General features: G+C 42.0%; 1 protein-coding gene across 2 annotated transcripts in view; it reads right to left on the bottom strand.

Moving 5' to 3' along the window:
- Positions 1 to 3,726: 3,726 nt before the first annotated feature.
- Positions 3,727 to 13,923, bottom strand: part of LOC139919832 (sickle tail protein homolog) — a 52,836-nt gene continuing 42,639 nt past the window's right edge. Inside the window, exons 22-26 of one of the 2 annotated variants that reach the window (XM_071909688.2) lie at positions 13,464 to 13,535; positions 10,483 to 12,639; positions 9,186 to 9,320; positions 6,257 to 6,293; positions 3,727 to 6,226 (exon numbers count right to left, since the gene is read on the bottom strand). In XM_071909688.2, coding sequence (XP_071765789.1) covers positions 6,267 to 6,293; positions 9,186 to 9,320; positions 10,483 to 12,639; positions 13,464 to 13,535 — 2,391 coding nt within the window. In that variant the 3' untranslated portion in view covers positions 3,727 to 6,226; positions 6,257 to 6,266. Of the gene's footprint in view, positions 6,294 to 9,185; positions 9,321 to 10,482; positions 12,640 to 13,463; positions 13,536 to 13,923 lie in introns of both variants that reach the window. The other variant, XM_078287515.1, reaches the window with a different exon arrangement.

The following is a 13,923-nucleotide window of genomic DNA, read 5'->3' on the forward strand; positions in this document are numbered from 1 at the left end:
CAGGCTGCTTTTGGAATAAAAATTTGAAATTTGTTTGTGAAAATGGCTTTTGTTTGATATGTCGTCGTGTAAAAACCACTCAATGCGGTATTTTTTCCACTCCAGTCAACCAGAAGCACCACCAAAGATGTATTTTTTTTTTCTTAAAATAATTATCTTCTGCCTATGAAATAATGGCTTCACAAAGCCCGGAGTCAGAAACATGCACTGCTGTTTTAACAAGCTCTAAAAATTAAGCGAGCATGTACTAAAGTTGTGGGAATCAATAATTCAGCTGTGAGCGCGTTCACAGGTCAAACACAATCTACCGCTCATATCCACATTAAAAAAAAAACAGTTAGCAAACAATTAGCCGAAACGAAAACGCGTGTCAGAACAAAAGAAACAAGCCTCGCCTTTCCTCTCTTGTTCTCACTTTTCCAGCCGTTTCTTTTAGGTATTCCTCCAAGGTTTAAAGGATAATTCCTGATAGATTTGATTTAATTACTTGTTAATGAGGGTCTGGGGTAGTTACTGGTGAAGTTCTAATTGCTAGCTGTCAGACAGATAGCCCGGGGTCATCTCTTGGAAGCGGGTGGTGGGTGGGAAGCGGGGCGCGCAGCGTAGCCCGCGGTGCTGCCCTCAAAACTACGCGAGACTGAATTAGACACAGCCCGAGCCAAGGTCGTGTGCTAGATACGATGTGTGTGTGTGTGTGTGTGTGTGTGTGTGTGTGTGTGTGTGTGTGTGTGTGTGTGTGTCTGCTGCGAGGCGTTCAGTGTGTGTTTACACGGACGGGAAATCTCACGTTCACGTTATTGTAGTGTGTGATGTTTCCATGGCTGTCAAAGCAGAGAGGGGGAAAAACAAATGAATTCATGTCAGAGGTGTGAAGTCAACTTTGCTCGAGATGAAGTAAGTCTCAAGTCTAAATGTAGAACAGCAAGTCAAGTCAGAACAAATGAAGAGTCCAGTATCAATTTAATATCTTAAAGAAAACTAAATATCTAGGACTTTTCAATGCAATATGGTTTTAATAGGATAAAAACTTGGTAAGAGCATCATGAGTTTGATTTCTAGAATCAGTTTCAACTTCAATAAATTCAATCATTCCATACAAATTCAGAAAACAGAATTTAAATTCAGTCGTCTGCTGGAACAAATCTCATCACTTTCAATCTAAGTCATTTACACAAACACAAGATCTCAAGTCAAGACTTTAGAAACCTTTTCAAGTCATCAAAGTACAAGTCAGAGTCAAGTCCCAAGTCACCAGAACCCAAGTCAAGTCAAGTCTCAAGTCTTCTCTTCATGCATCAAGTCAAGTCTCAAGCTATTCAAACTGTGACTCGAGTCCCCACCTCTGATTCATGTGGTGTCTCCCAGCCATGGAAAGCTCAAGTCTGTACCGTCATGGGTTAAAAATCAGATTTTTTCATGCCTGGGTTATTTGAGTTTCCAAAGTTTGTATACGCTTTTTTATTAATTCCTTTTAAACACCTTTCAAGGAATCCATCCATTCATTTGTCTGTCGAACCCTGACTGGAAGGAAATCAAGCAAGAAAACTGTTAGTTCCCCCAATCAGTGAACTTCTGAGCCTGAGTGCGCTCATTATTAAAATTGATGTTTGGTTGGAGTGAAAACCTGCAGAAGAAATGGATGGATATGGGTTTTGAAGGCTGATACCATTGCCGATTTTTCGACTGAAGCGTCGATATTCAGTATCTTTAAATTTTGCAGTTTTCATGCCTCATAAATTTCAAGTATTCAGTGTTTCCCCCAGAGTTGTATTCTTGTCAGGGTGGAAAAGCCTCTGAAACAGCATTTAGACTATCATGGGACACTAAAACTCTCCACTGAAACCCAGACTAATGGAATTATTTTAGGTGTTAGCAGCTCCTAAAGGCAGAGTGAGGCAGGTTTCACTGCAGGTTTTTACAGACTGTAACTGTCACACAGTTGTCCATAGACTTGAGTGACATGGCTGTGATTAGTGCAGAATTAGTGTGATGAATCAGATTTGCATAATGTTCCACGACTTTCCATCTTCATTCCTGGTTTGCTCATGTTGTGTTTCAGTCTGGTTTCCACTCCAGTTGGGCTGAAAACCATCTAATGCAATGAATTCTATGCTATTCCATGACCAGTATTCGTGCTTATCATATATGTAACTTATTAAATCATGCTATCTGTATCCTTTAACGCTAAACCACAACCTGACTTTAGTGTTTTTTATATTTTTCCATTCATTTCAGTGGAGAAATTGGTCTTATATTTCATTCTAACTGGCATTGAACCGTCTTGGAATTGCCTTGATGAGACTTTCAGAGTGTTGACAACATGTTTAGGGTTACTGGTCTTTCTGCACACCAGTCTGTCACTATAGGTAAATGTAAATCAGCAGCAGTATTATATAGAGTCAGTCTGCCTCCACCACCCTCTTCCCAATTATTGTAAGCATGAATAAAGCAGCAAACACATCATATAAACCAATGGAGCCTTGATGTTCAGTGTGTGCACTAGCTTCTCATATCTGGAATATCCTGTGTATTAATGTATACAGGAATATTTAGTCAGGATATGATGATGCATTATTGATCGCCCAAATCACTGCACATTAACAAGCATGGAATTCTCCTTAAAGGACTTATTGGTCGACATGTATGAGTTGAAATACCCCAGATATGGTCGTCCATGTGCTGTTGATGAGGACATCATCAGATGAAACGACGTGAATAAGAAATCCACATAAGCAAGAACATCAGAGCTCCGTTCTCTCTCACACACACACACACACACACACACACACACATACTATTTGGGCAATCCTAATTAATTCCAATTAGAAATGCAAATTAGGAGCCACATCTTTGATTAACAAGCACTCAAGTTCCTTGTTGGTTTGTGGCTGTCCTCTGCCGACGCAGCCCAGTTGTGGGGAGCGGAGAGAAAAAAAAAGTATTGGGACACTGAAAATGTTGTAATTAATCTTGAAATGCTTGGAGTGAGATATTTCTAATTACTCCCCGGTCTCCTCCCTCTGTGTTGCATCTCCCACACTTTTGGACTGCCAACTTTCCCCCTGCTAGATAGGATGCAGAGGAATTACAGACTAATTACACAGAGATGGGCGCTGGGATTCATCTGGCCCCGCAATTTACATATGAGCTAATTAGCATATGATGGAACTAATTACTAATAATTTAGCCAATTACAGCGCCGGGGTATCTCATTAAGGTTTGGGAAGAGGGAGGCTCGGAGGAAGAGGCGAGAGAAGATGGAGGTGTATTGTGTCAGTCAGAGAGAGCGAAGGTATATTTGCAAAAAAAGACGAGAACAGCAGACAGCTGCATTGATTTAGATTATAATAGTATATATAATAGTCATTTTTTAAACCTTTATTTATCCAGGGGACGATGACAGAGCTCCACGCTCTTTTCCCAGCAACACCCTGCTTCACATCCATTCAGTTCCACACATTCACACTGGGAGCTGACCAGTACAACCACAGTCAACATATTTTTTTTTGTATATGTCACACCATTAGAAATACATATTATCAGAAACACTTTTGCAAAAAAAAAAAAACTTTGGTAATTAATATCCCGGGATAGCACATTCTATATGCAAATGTGGAATATTAATTAGAAAATGTCTGAGAAGCTTTTCTAGGCCATCATCAGCGCTGCAGCATGTGTGTACTGCCCTCTTCTGGCAGCATGGTGAAGTGACTCATCACACACATCTCAACACTCTGGAAGCCCTTTATTAGTTCTCCAACCTCACAAGCATCTGAACTTCTACAAGACCTGTGTGCAACACGGCCGACAGCTTTACAAAAAAAACCAAAAACACAATTATGTACAGGACCGTAAATACGACAAGTTCTCTCTAACAGACGAGGCATGCAGAGGTTCGAACGTCGGCAAGGTAACAAAAAAGTATACAATTAAAGGCTTTTTTTTTTTGGATGTCATGGATGTAAAACTTGCCACTAGGTTATGATATGAAACATTCAAAAGTTTTTTTGTTTTTTTTTACACGGTACACAGTAAAAGGTCCACACAGTGCATGTCTTAAATCACATGGTAAAACCAAACACTTTGGTGTTTCAGCTCATGTTGTAAAGTACTGCCTTGGAAAGAACTGCAAAATGCTTTAACCTGCATGGATTTTTGCCTTTCACACCGTCTAGATTGTCTGTCTGTAAAGTAGTGACTGATTGATTTGGCAGTGTAAAGGAACTTGACAATAAAAGTTCTTTGTTTTGGCAAAAGTCTCTTCAAACAACTCACTACAAATCTACATCTAAAAATGGTTTGGTATAAGCACAATAACCAAAGCTTATGCCAAAATAAACTAGATATGTCTTATATATATCTCTCCTATTATACTGCCACATACTGTATATTGTATATCTTTGCCTTCATCTGACATACAAAATGTACACTGAGAGTTGATACATTTACATCATATATTAAACAATATATTTTGTCTATGTAGGATTTTCTTTGGATAAACTTTGCATACTGAGAATCACTCGGCTTCTTATGGGCCTATGTTTTTTCTTACAAGTATATTCAACACCGTCAAGTGGAACGGCACATTATCTCACACATCAAAGAGTCAAAAAACTGCTGTCAAAAGCACTCAGCACCGATTGCCGATGAACAGCAAAATGAGCTGTTATATTTGCATATTACTGATGCATAGAGCTGATGGATTGTATGTTTGTGAATGTGGAAATCAAACCTGAAAGCATGTCAAACTCAAGTCTCTATTCACCAAATGGAAGGATTGTGTATCAGGATATATATCAGGATATGTAATATCATACTGAGGCAACGGTGAAGAATTTAATCTTATTCAGCTTTAAAGGGAAAATCCACCCTAAAACACTTTAACACTGTCAACAAACACAGCTATTGGTGATGAACTTTGCATTTCTGGGTCCGTTTTGTTGTTTGGTGTATTTTTCTTATTCTTGTGGATAAGAATAAGAAAATGGCAAATGTAGACGACGTCACGTCAAGATATTTCCAGCAACTACAATGGAGTCTGATAGTAGAAAATGTTTCAGGATCTAAAACATCAACAGTAAACATCAGGTTTTGGTGTCAGTCCCTCAGAATCAAAGAGCGAGGGCTTCTTTCTAGAGCCGCCATTTTGCACCAAGAGATGTTCAACAATCATACAGGGAGAAATCCATCGTAGAAGAGTAAGAGTTATCAATTTCTCCTTTGACAGTAGTCTCAATAGACCAGAATGCAATGCAGCCTCAAGATGTTGTGTGCAAAAAAGGGGCAAAAATCTACTAGAAATCCTCCTTTGGTACAACTCAAGCCATTTCTCCACTGGAAAAACTCTCACTCTCTTGTTCTTATTCTTCTTATTTCACTATCACTCTCTCCACCTACATGTAAAGCCAACAATTGATTGCGACAAGCTTACTCCCCTTCTCTGGGGGTTGTCAAAAGGCATTCTGGGAAGTGTAGGAAATCACTAACTAGGTACACCAAAAAAAATAATTACAACACTTAACAAAATATGTCCTGGAATGCACCAAACGTCACAGATTGATGCGATCCAACAGTGTAAGAGGATCCCAAGGTGGATTTTTTTTTTTTTAACTTTTTAATAAAAAACAATATTCTGCACAACACTATCTTCTCAGCAGATGGTTGAGAAAATTTATGAAATTCCATTTGGAGTGAATAGAGACCCTGCAATTACAGATCATATCTATAAACGCTCACAGTATATCCAAAAAAGTGAAAAGGTAAACATCACACAATATCACCGTAGGAACACCATGCATTGCCGCTTCATTGACTCTGCCCTCCCCCACCTCTGTCCGCACTTTTATGACATGATGTACTTCCCCCGTTAAAAAAAAAGCTATCAAACACCCTGAAACATCACATCCAAACATCAAACCCATCATGCCGCGTCCTTCGAGGCTGCCACCGGCGCGTGTTGGACCCGTCCGGTTTGGCGTTTCTTGCCGTGGGCCGGAGAGCCGGGGTTGGACGCCGACGACGTCCGGACGCTCCTCGCCGTGGCCGGGAGGAGGGAGGAGGAGGACGGGGAGGGAGGGGAGGAGGAGGAGGAGGTGGGGGACAGGGAGGAGGAGGTGGAGGACGAGGGGGAGGAGGACGAGCAGGAGGACGAGGAGTAGTAGTTGTACTGGGAGACGGGGGCAGAGGCGGAGGCGGAGGTGGAGGAGAGGGCGAGGCGATGCTGGCGCTTGCCGTCGCTGCGAGGCCCGTGGCGGACGGGGCCGCCGCTAGCGTGGGATGGCGACGAGACGTGGCTAGACGAGGGGAGGAGACGACTCAGATTCAGAGACGGGATAAAAGACTTGTGGGGGGGAGGGGGGGGAGGGGAGGAAGGAGAGGGGGAGCGGGGAGGCGAGGAGGCGGAGGACAGGAAGAAGGCCTGCTTGGAGCGTTGGGCGCAAGAAGAAGAAGGAGAAGGAGGCTTGGAGACGTTGGAAGGGGGAGACAGGAGAGAGGGCTTTCCGGAGGAGGCGCAGGAGGGGGCGGAAGGCGAGGAAGCGCAGGAGGAGGAGGAGGAGGAGGAGGAGCAGGAGCAGGAGGAAGAGAGGCTGTTGTGGACATTTGAACAGTGAGGACCGGACAGAGAGGCAGACGAGTGCTTTCCAGAAATATGGCACAAGGCTGGGATCTTAGAAGCAGGTAAAGCAAGGAAAGAATGGTTACTATCCCCAGCTGCTGCTCTAGCGCCTCTGCTGTTAGCCTGCAAACAGAGACCACGGGACACGGCCAGTCAGCGCCCGCCACAACACCGGCTGCATCCAAGGGGAATAACACTCAATTTAAGCGTTCGCACTAGGCTTGGGCCGATATTCGATATTATCGGATATCGCGATGTTTCACGAATATCGCGATATTTCTGCGGTATCGAATAGCGCCGTGTGTTGCTTGGATCACAATTGCGCAAACATTTAAACTTGTAAACGTATAATCTACTAGTGCTCGGATAGTAAAAAACAAAAATAGTCATAGTCGTAGTGAAAAATTTGTAATTTTATTTCAAGTGGGGATTATTATTATTATTAATAGCCTAGAAATCTGATGTGATTTGAAAGAAATAAAATCTAATACAAAAAAACAAAAAGAAAAAATCCCGGAGAAAACCCCCGATAATATTGCATATTGCGATATTTTGGTGGGACAGCATCGCAATATAACATTTTGGATATTGCCCAAGCCTGGTTTGTATATGTTATTCCTATGGCCTTGACCAGTCAAGCCCAATGACTCTTTCCCAAAGCTAGAAATCATAGAACTCTAATCAAGACTGAAGTTGCCGCAACACCCAAACAGGGTGCATTTGTATTGTCACTTTTTAATGAAGAACTATAGCTGTATCCTCACAAGAGCATCACGGGTAATGCCAGTTTCTATCTTTACTAGTTGAGTTGTACTTTTGCATTCAAGAATTAAGCAGCAACACCGCTCTGTTATTTCTGGCTATGAGACACAGTAGTGAATGTTCATCTATACTAACTTAACTGGCCAAAGACATAGTAGTAACATACATGGGGGATAAAATTCAGTGGTATTTCCCTTATAGTCAGCATCAGCTAAGAAAAGAAAAAAAACATTCAATTTGCAATGCAAGTTTTAGAAAATATCTTACCAAATCATACTAGATAATGTTTTCTTTCAGAATAATTGGAAATATTTACCACCACTACAACCTAAGGTCATTCATGGTTTCACAGTATTTGTCTGATGAAACTAATGCCACTGAACAAGCCACAAGCCACAACACTCATGCGACGCTCACAGGATGGCATACTCTTTCATGATATGAAAGGGTGGATAATAACTGACGTTCTAACTGGGTAATAAAGAATCGTAGTTTACGGCTTATGTGAGGCCCTGCTTGTGGAATAACAAATTAGCAACATCTCAGAGATGTTTTGAAGAGTGTTTGAAAGACATCCAAATGATATTTCCACAACCTGCTGCCAGGTGAAGAGGGATGTTATACAGTGAACATGCTGATTTAGAGAAGTTTGTCAGGATGAAGAGGAAGGCGTGCAGTGACAAAAAGCAGCCAAAAACAGTCAGAGAAGACTTAAAGGGTAAGTTTGGCGATTTTTGACCTATATATAAGTTGTGTCTTGCATACCTGTAGTACTTGGACCCGCAGAGTGTATTGGCTCCAGAGTCAGCTGTATGTTGAAACACAAAACTCCTGTTGCTAGACAACTTGCTGCAAAAAATAAGTCCAAACGGGGTACGTTTCAACTGACAGTTGACTCGGGAGCCAATATTCTCTGCGGGTCCAAGTACTACGGGTATGTAAGAGACAAATTATATATAGGTCCAAAATCGGCTAACTTATCCTTTAAGGTTATTAAAGGTTATCCTTTAACACATCCACTCATATACAGAATGAGACAGAATTACACAAGAGAACAGCGACACATTCAAAAAAACACTACATTGCAATCACTACATATCACACTTTCTAAGAACTTTGCTACTGTTGTTGTTGAACAGAAAAGTAATGGTATCTAGTGGCTTGTCTTCATGAGCTGCAAGCTCCACTTTTCTACCTAGTTACCTGTGGCATAAACAAGCTCAAACAGTTTGTCCAGAGCTACTGCACTACACTACTCTGAGTGTGAAATGGTTCACTACAGTAGATGAACTTCAGAAATAGAATGGACAGAAAGCACACTCCCTGGTTTATTATAATCTAATCTCCCTTCACTGAGTCTCATGTACTGTATTCAGGGATGCAGTGGAGGGTAAACCCATTTAAATTCAGTTTGATCACCTTTTTATGTGCGGAATAGTTTACCCACCTCTTTAGGCTGACATAAATCGTTATGATGTAAATTCATAGTATATATCATAATAAGTAGTATCAAACTGATATAGGTTAAATTGCAAGTTAATGCTTTTCTGATAATTGATTGTTGTTCATATTAGTAGTTGTTTGCCTCATGATGATCACTGACTAGAGATCAGAGTTTACCCTGGTTTTTATGTACCACTACATCACTGACTGTACTGATGTCCGACAACAAAGGTTAAAGGTTGTACAGTCTGCCATTCTAAGTGTACAAACCCACTGACCATGCAGCGATGCAGTGATAGTAATTCCCATTCTATCCACTCTACTTCAGCGCTGCTAACCCCAGGTCTCGTCAGAGTAGATCTACCTGTCTGAACTGCTTCTGGGTGTCCTGCAGGCTCTGCTGGCCCTTGGGTGCCTTCTCTGGCAACCCAGAAGAGGACGAGTGGCGCGACTTGGAAAACAACCGCTGACCGGAAGAGGGGGAACTGCCACTGGAGGTCTGGAAGGGAGAGTCATAAATAGAGATAGAGATAGAGGGAAATATAACAGTTAGTTAATATAGACTGAGTGGGATTATGTGTGGGATATGTGGGATTATGCTGTCGTTGAAAAAAGCAAAAAAATGTCTGTTGCGAGAGAGAGAGTGGTGAATTACATAGCATCATGCTCGCAATACCTTCCCAGCAACACCGACATTAAAAACCATCCAAAAGCTTCAATATCAAGCAGTAAATTAACATGAACCAATACCAAAACAACCATTGCATCCCAAGTTATTTGACCACAGTAGCACATGGAGGAAAAAATTATTGTAAATCTTTGCTTTCAGTTCTAGGATGGTACACTATAAATCAAGGGGTATTTCAATCATGCATGGGGTATATGGGGATTCATTTTATTTGTCAATTCAGTAAGTAGATTCTCATATCAATTTTTGTTTCAAAATGATGTCCTTTCTGATATACAATGCATCTTTTACACTATATCTTGACAACATATTGACTGAGAATTCAATTCTACTTTCAATTATCTTGTATGGTAGTGTGAATCTACTTTGTGAATTTACTTAACTGAAAGTGTACTAACTTAATCTCATTTCAAGGGGGTATCTTAACGAGATACTCATCAGTGTCATCAATATTAGCCTGCTATTTCTCTTCACCAGGCACTTGTCGCATTGCGTTGAAAAAGTTTGTACTTGGTCCTTTAGCTATCCTCAAAACATCATGTTTACATTGTACGTCTTGTTTACAGCATTTCTCATCGAAACCAAAGGCTTGCAGCTAGTGGTACCCTTTGGTTTAAATGAGGAATGATAACAATGCTGAACAAGCACTGATCAGCAAGCAAGTGCCAATGCATTAAGAATTTTCATTTGATGAAGAAAAATATCCAAAAATCAAGGTTTGCACTTAAATCCTTTTCTTTCACTCGATGTCTCAGCTCCTATCTACGGCCATTCCGTGTCCCTCCTAGTAAACATTTGGTTTAATTCATTTGAGGACGCAAAACGGCGCAGTTGAAAATGACCCATGGTTACTTATAAGAAGGACTCAGCAGAACATATTTGTACTGTCAGACAGTCACAGTAGAGGCCCAGCCACCAGCACCATTTAAGCAAAATGCGATATGGAGGGAGAGGAACATTAGACCCATCAGACCTGTTTCTTGGTAGAAGTTTTCACAGTCTCCTGGGGAGGCTGAGATTTGGCCCTCTTACTCTGCGGTGGCTTCGGGCCCTTCAGGACATGAGAGGCCGGCCTCTTCGAAGGGCTTCTCTCCCTTTCTCTTTTGACTTTGCCTCCAGGCTGAGGATCGTCTTTAGAGACCATGGTAGGACTAGGAGACAGAGGTGGTGAACAGGCAATGGAGGAAGGGGAAGAGGGGATAGTCATGCTGTCCACGCTGATTTCCAGCTGTTTGATGGACTCCTCTAGACTGTCAATGGAGTCAAACGCGCTCTTGCAGAGCTCCTCACTCCGGCTATGTGATTTGGAGTGGCCGGTTTGGATAGAAGAGGCTGTGTCACTATTAGAAGCACTGCCTTGACCCAAGTCTATTTGTTGTTTGATATTGTTGATCTCAAACCTCTTGGTTTCCTTTGTCTCCTTCTTGGTCTCCTTCATTGGCCCTTTGTCCAATGTTATCTCCTCTTCTTCCTCGTAGACAACAACTTCAAGAGTCTTCTTCCCAGTTTTGGTTGTCCCCGTTCGAATGGCCTGGCTGATGGCAGCCAGTTTGTTTTTGGGGAAATTGAATTTGAACTTCCTTTTGGTCTCCGACTTTCTAAGTGAGTCTGGTTTACACTGGTCTTCGTTGTCAGGAGATAATATATGTTCTGATGCAGGTCTATTTGTTGTTTGCTGGATACGTGGGGAGTTCTGACCATTTTCTGTGATTTCTATCACATCAACTCCCGCATTTGCTTGAGCAATGCCAGTTTTTCTCCAAGGTAAATTCTGCTCCCGTTCCTCCTGCTTCCTTTCCTCTTCATCCTCGATACTCTCTGGTGGTAGAATCCTATCTAGATCCTCCTCGCTTTCAAAGATAGTAGACAGCCGCTTGTAGGCTGACTGAATGTCCATGGGCTCATTGAAGATAATGATGACAGGTTTATTGTCAAAGTCATCAATGTTCTCGCCACCTTGTTCCTCATGTGGACATTGAGTGGGATTACCACTACTGTCCACGGCAACAGTCATCATCTCCGAGCTATTGGTTTTGGCTAGGTCCTCCTCTTTGGACTGAGTCTTGATTCTAGTCTTAGAAATTCGGAAGGAGATTTTATCGATAGGGGGTGGTGGAGGGGGAGGACCCTCGTCATCAAATAGATCAGGACTCAGGCTACCTCCTTCTTCTATGTATCCTGATTGGTCCCTGGATACCTGCCTTGCTGCCTCCTGGTTCTTCTGCTGGCTGTTTTGGCTGTCAGTGAAGCTCGTTGATAGGGGGGTAGATTTCGGGATGGGGCTAGCTACACACCCCTGATCTGAGCTCATGGGCTGATCCTCCTGTGACTTTGGTGACGATACTATAGAGCAATTCTCTGGCAGAATGTTTTCTTTTTGTAAAGTTACAACAACTTTCAAATTTGACTTCTTCTCTGCTGGTGCCGAGGTGGGGGCAGGCACCTGCTTGACCACCTTCTCCACATTTTTCTGGTCAGGACTTGTGATCCCAATGTTTGGAACATTTTCTTTTTGTAGAGTAACAATTGTTGTGAACTTGACCTTCTTGTCTACTGGTGCTGGGTTTGGGGAAGACACCGGCTGGATAATGTCTTTGTTGTTCTGATCAGGACTCACAATATCAACAGTAGGAACATTTTCTTTCTGTAAATTTACGACTGTGAGTGACTCCATCATATTTTTCTCTGCTGGTGTTGGGTTTGGGGCAGGTGTCTGTTTTACTACAACCTCCTCATGTTTCTGGCCAGGACTCACATTATCAACAGCGGGAACATTTCCTTGTTGTAAAGTTACAACTGGGGGTAACTCCACCTTCTTCTCTGCTGGTGCAGGGTTTACGATGGGTACTTGTTTGACCACCTCCTCTTCTTCCTCCTTCTGTTCAGGACCCAGAGCATCTTTCCCAGCTTCTTTGCCTTCCTCCAGTCCAATTGCTATCACCTGTTTATCAAGGTAGCCATCTGCAGTTCCTGGTTGAGAAGCTACCTGGTGGTCAGATGTTAGTAACTCGGGAGGATTTTGATTGGCCACCTGTGATGTTGGAGATGTCCTTTCCTCTCCTTTGCATTGGTCATTTCCACCTGGCAAAGGATTCTCATTTGACAGGTCTGCAGTGACATAATACATGACCTAAAAACAGAAAACGAGAGGAACAGGACTACATCATTAGGAAATTAGAAAAAAATTCACTCTAGTCACTATTTCTTTACTCCTAACTTTAAAGGCATAATCTGCAATTGTCTTAATATATCAAATATTGATATATACAGAGATTCTGGGAGGGTAGGGCTTGCTGATCAAAGACAACTTCTCTGCAAATTTCATATCCCACCATACCTCAAAATACAGGTCCATTTTGATCTGCTGTTTACATACACTAGAAATGTAAAGAAATCATTCACAGCCTAAAAATACAATTGCGACTCAATTCAAAGTGCTTCTAAGTGCTTCTTGCATCAATGGCTCATTCAATCATTTTTAATTGAAATATCTGTACTTAATCCAATACATTAAAATATGAAGACAACAATTTAACAGTAGTTCACTTGGGGAGTCAGATCCATACAAAGGCTGACTTAAGGAAGAAAGGGAGTGGTACATAGCTTCCCCATTGTTAACACAAATCATGAATTGCCTTCCCCCATGGTTGTCAAACATATGCCATGGATGCCAAAGTCTGCGGGTTTTCATTCCAACCAAACACTTCTGCAGCTTCACTAATTAGCACAGCTTCAATCTGAAAGGAGGACCTAATCATTGAAATGAGCTGGTGTAGTGTTTGGTTGGAATAAAAACCTGCATATACATGGGCCTCGATGGCACATGGTTGAGAACCACTGGATTAGAGGAATGGAAAGGGAAGGGAACTTGACATTTTGCCTGTCTACAATCCACCCAGTAGATGACATTTTTATGTGGAAGAGGTCTGTTTGAACCAGGAGAGCGTGCCTTACCCTGGGAATCTGTGGTGGAGTGCTACTGTTGTCATCTGTGTTGAACAATGGGTTGTCTCTCCAGAGCTGAATCTGATCGGTGGGACAGTGTATATTGATGAATAGGAAAACAAGTCGTTGTGTATGGGCGTGCGTGTGCTTACGAGTGCGCTTGTGTATTTGTGCTTATGTGTGCACTTGTATGAATGTGGTTAATGGTTCATGTATGTGTGTTTGCATGCACGTGTTTTATATATAAAGTCAGGTAGAGTGTACTCCGTCCCAGTTAGTAGAAAAGACTTCAGCAGCCAAGGCAGGGTAGCACAGTAGTTGCTTTATTAATCCACAAAAGGCAGGTATAGAGAATGTAAAGTCCACATGGCCAAAGATGGAATAAGACATTGAGGGAAGAGATGGAAATGTTAGCCTGTTAACCCATGGCTAGTATGCTTTCCAAGAAGAAGAGAGAGAGATGGAGTTT

The sequence above is a fragment of the Centroberyx gerrardi genome, chromosome 13 (assembly GCF_048128805.1).
Source record: "Centroberyx gerrardi isolate f3 chromosome 13, fCenGer3.hap1.cur.20231027, whole genome shotgun sequence".
Taxonomy (NCBI): domain Eukaryota; kingdom Metazoa; phylum Chordata; class Actinopteri; order Beryciformes; family Berycidae; genus Centroberyx; species Centroberyx gerrardi.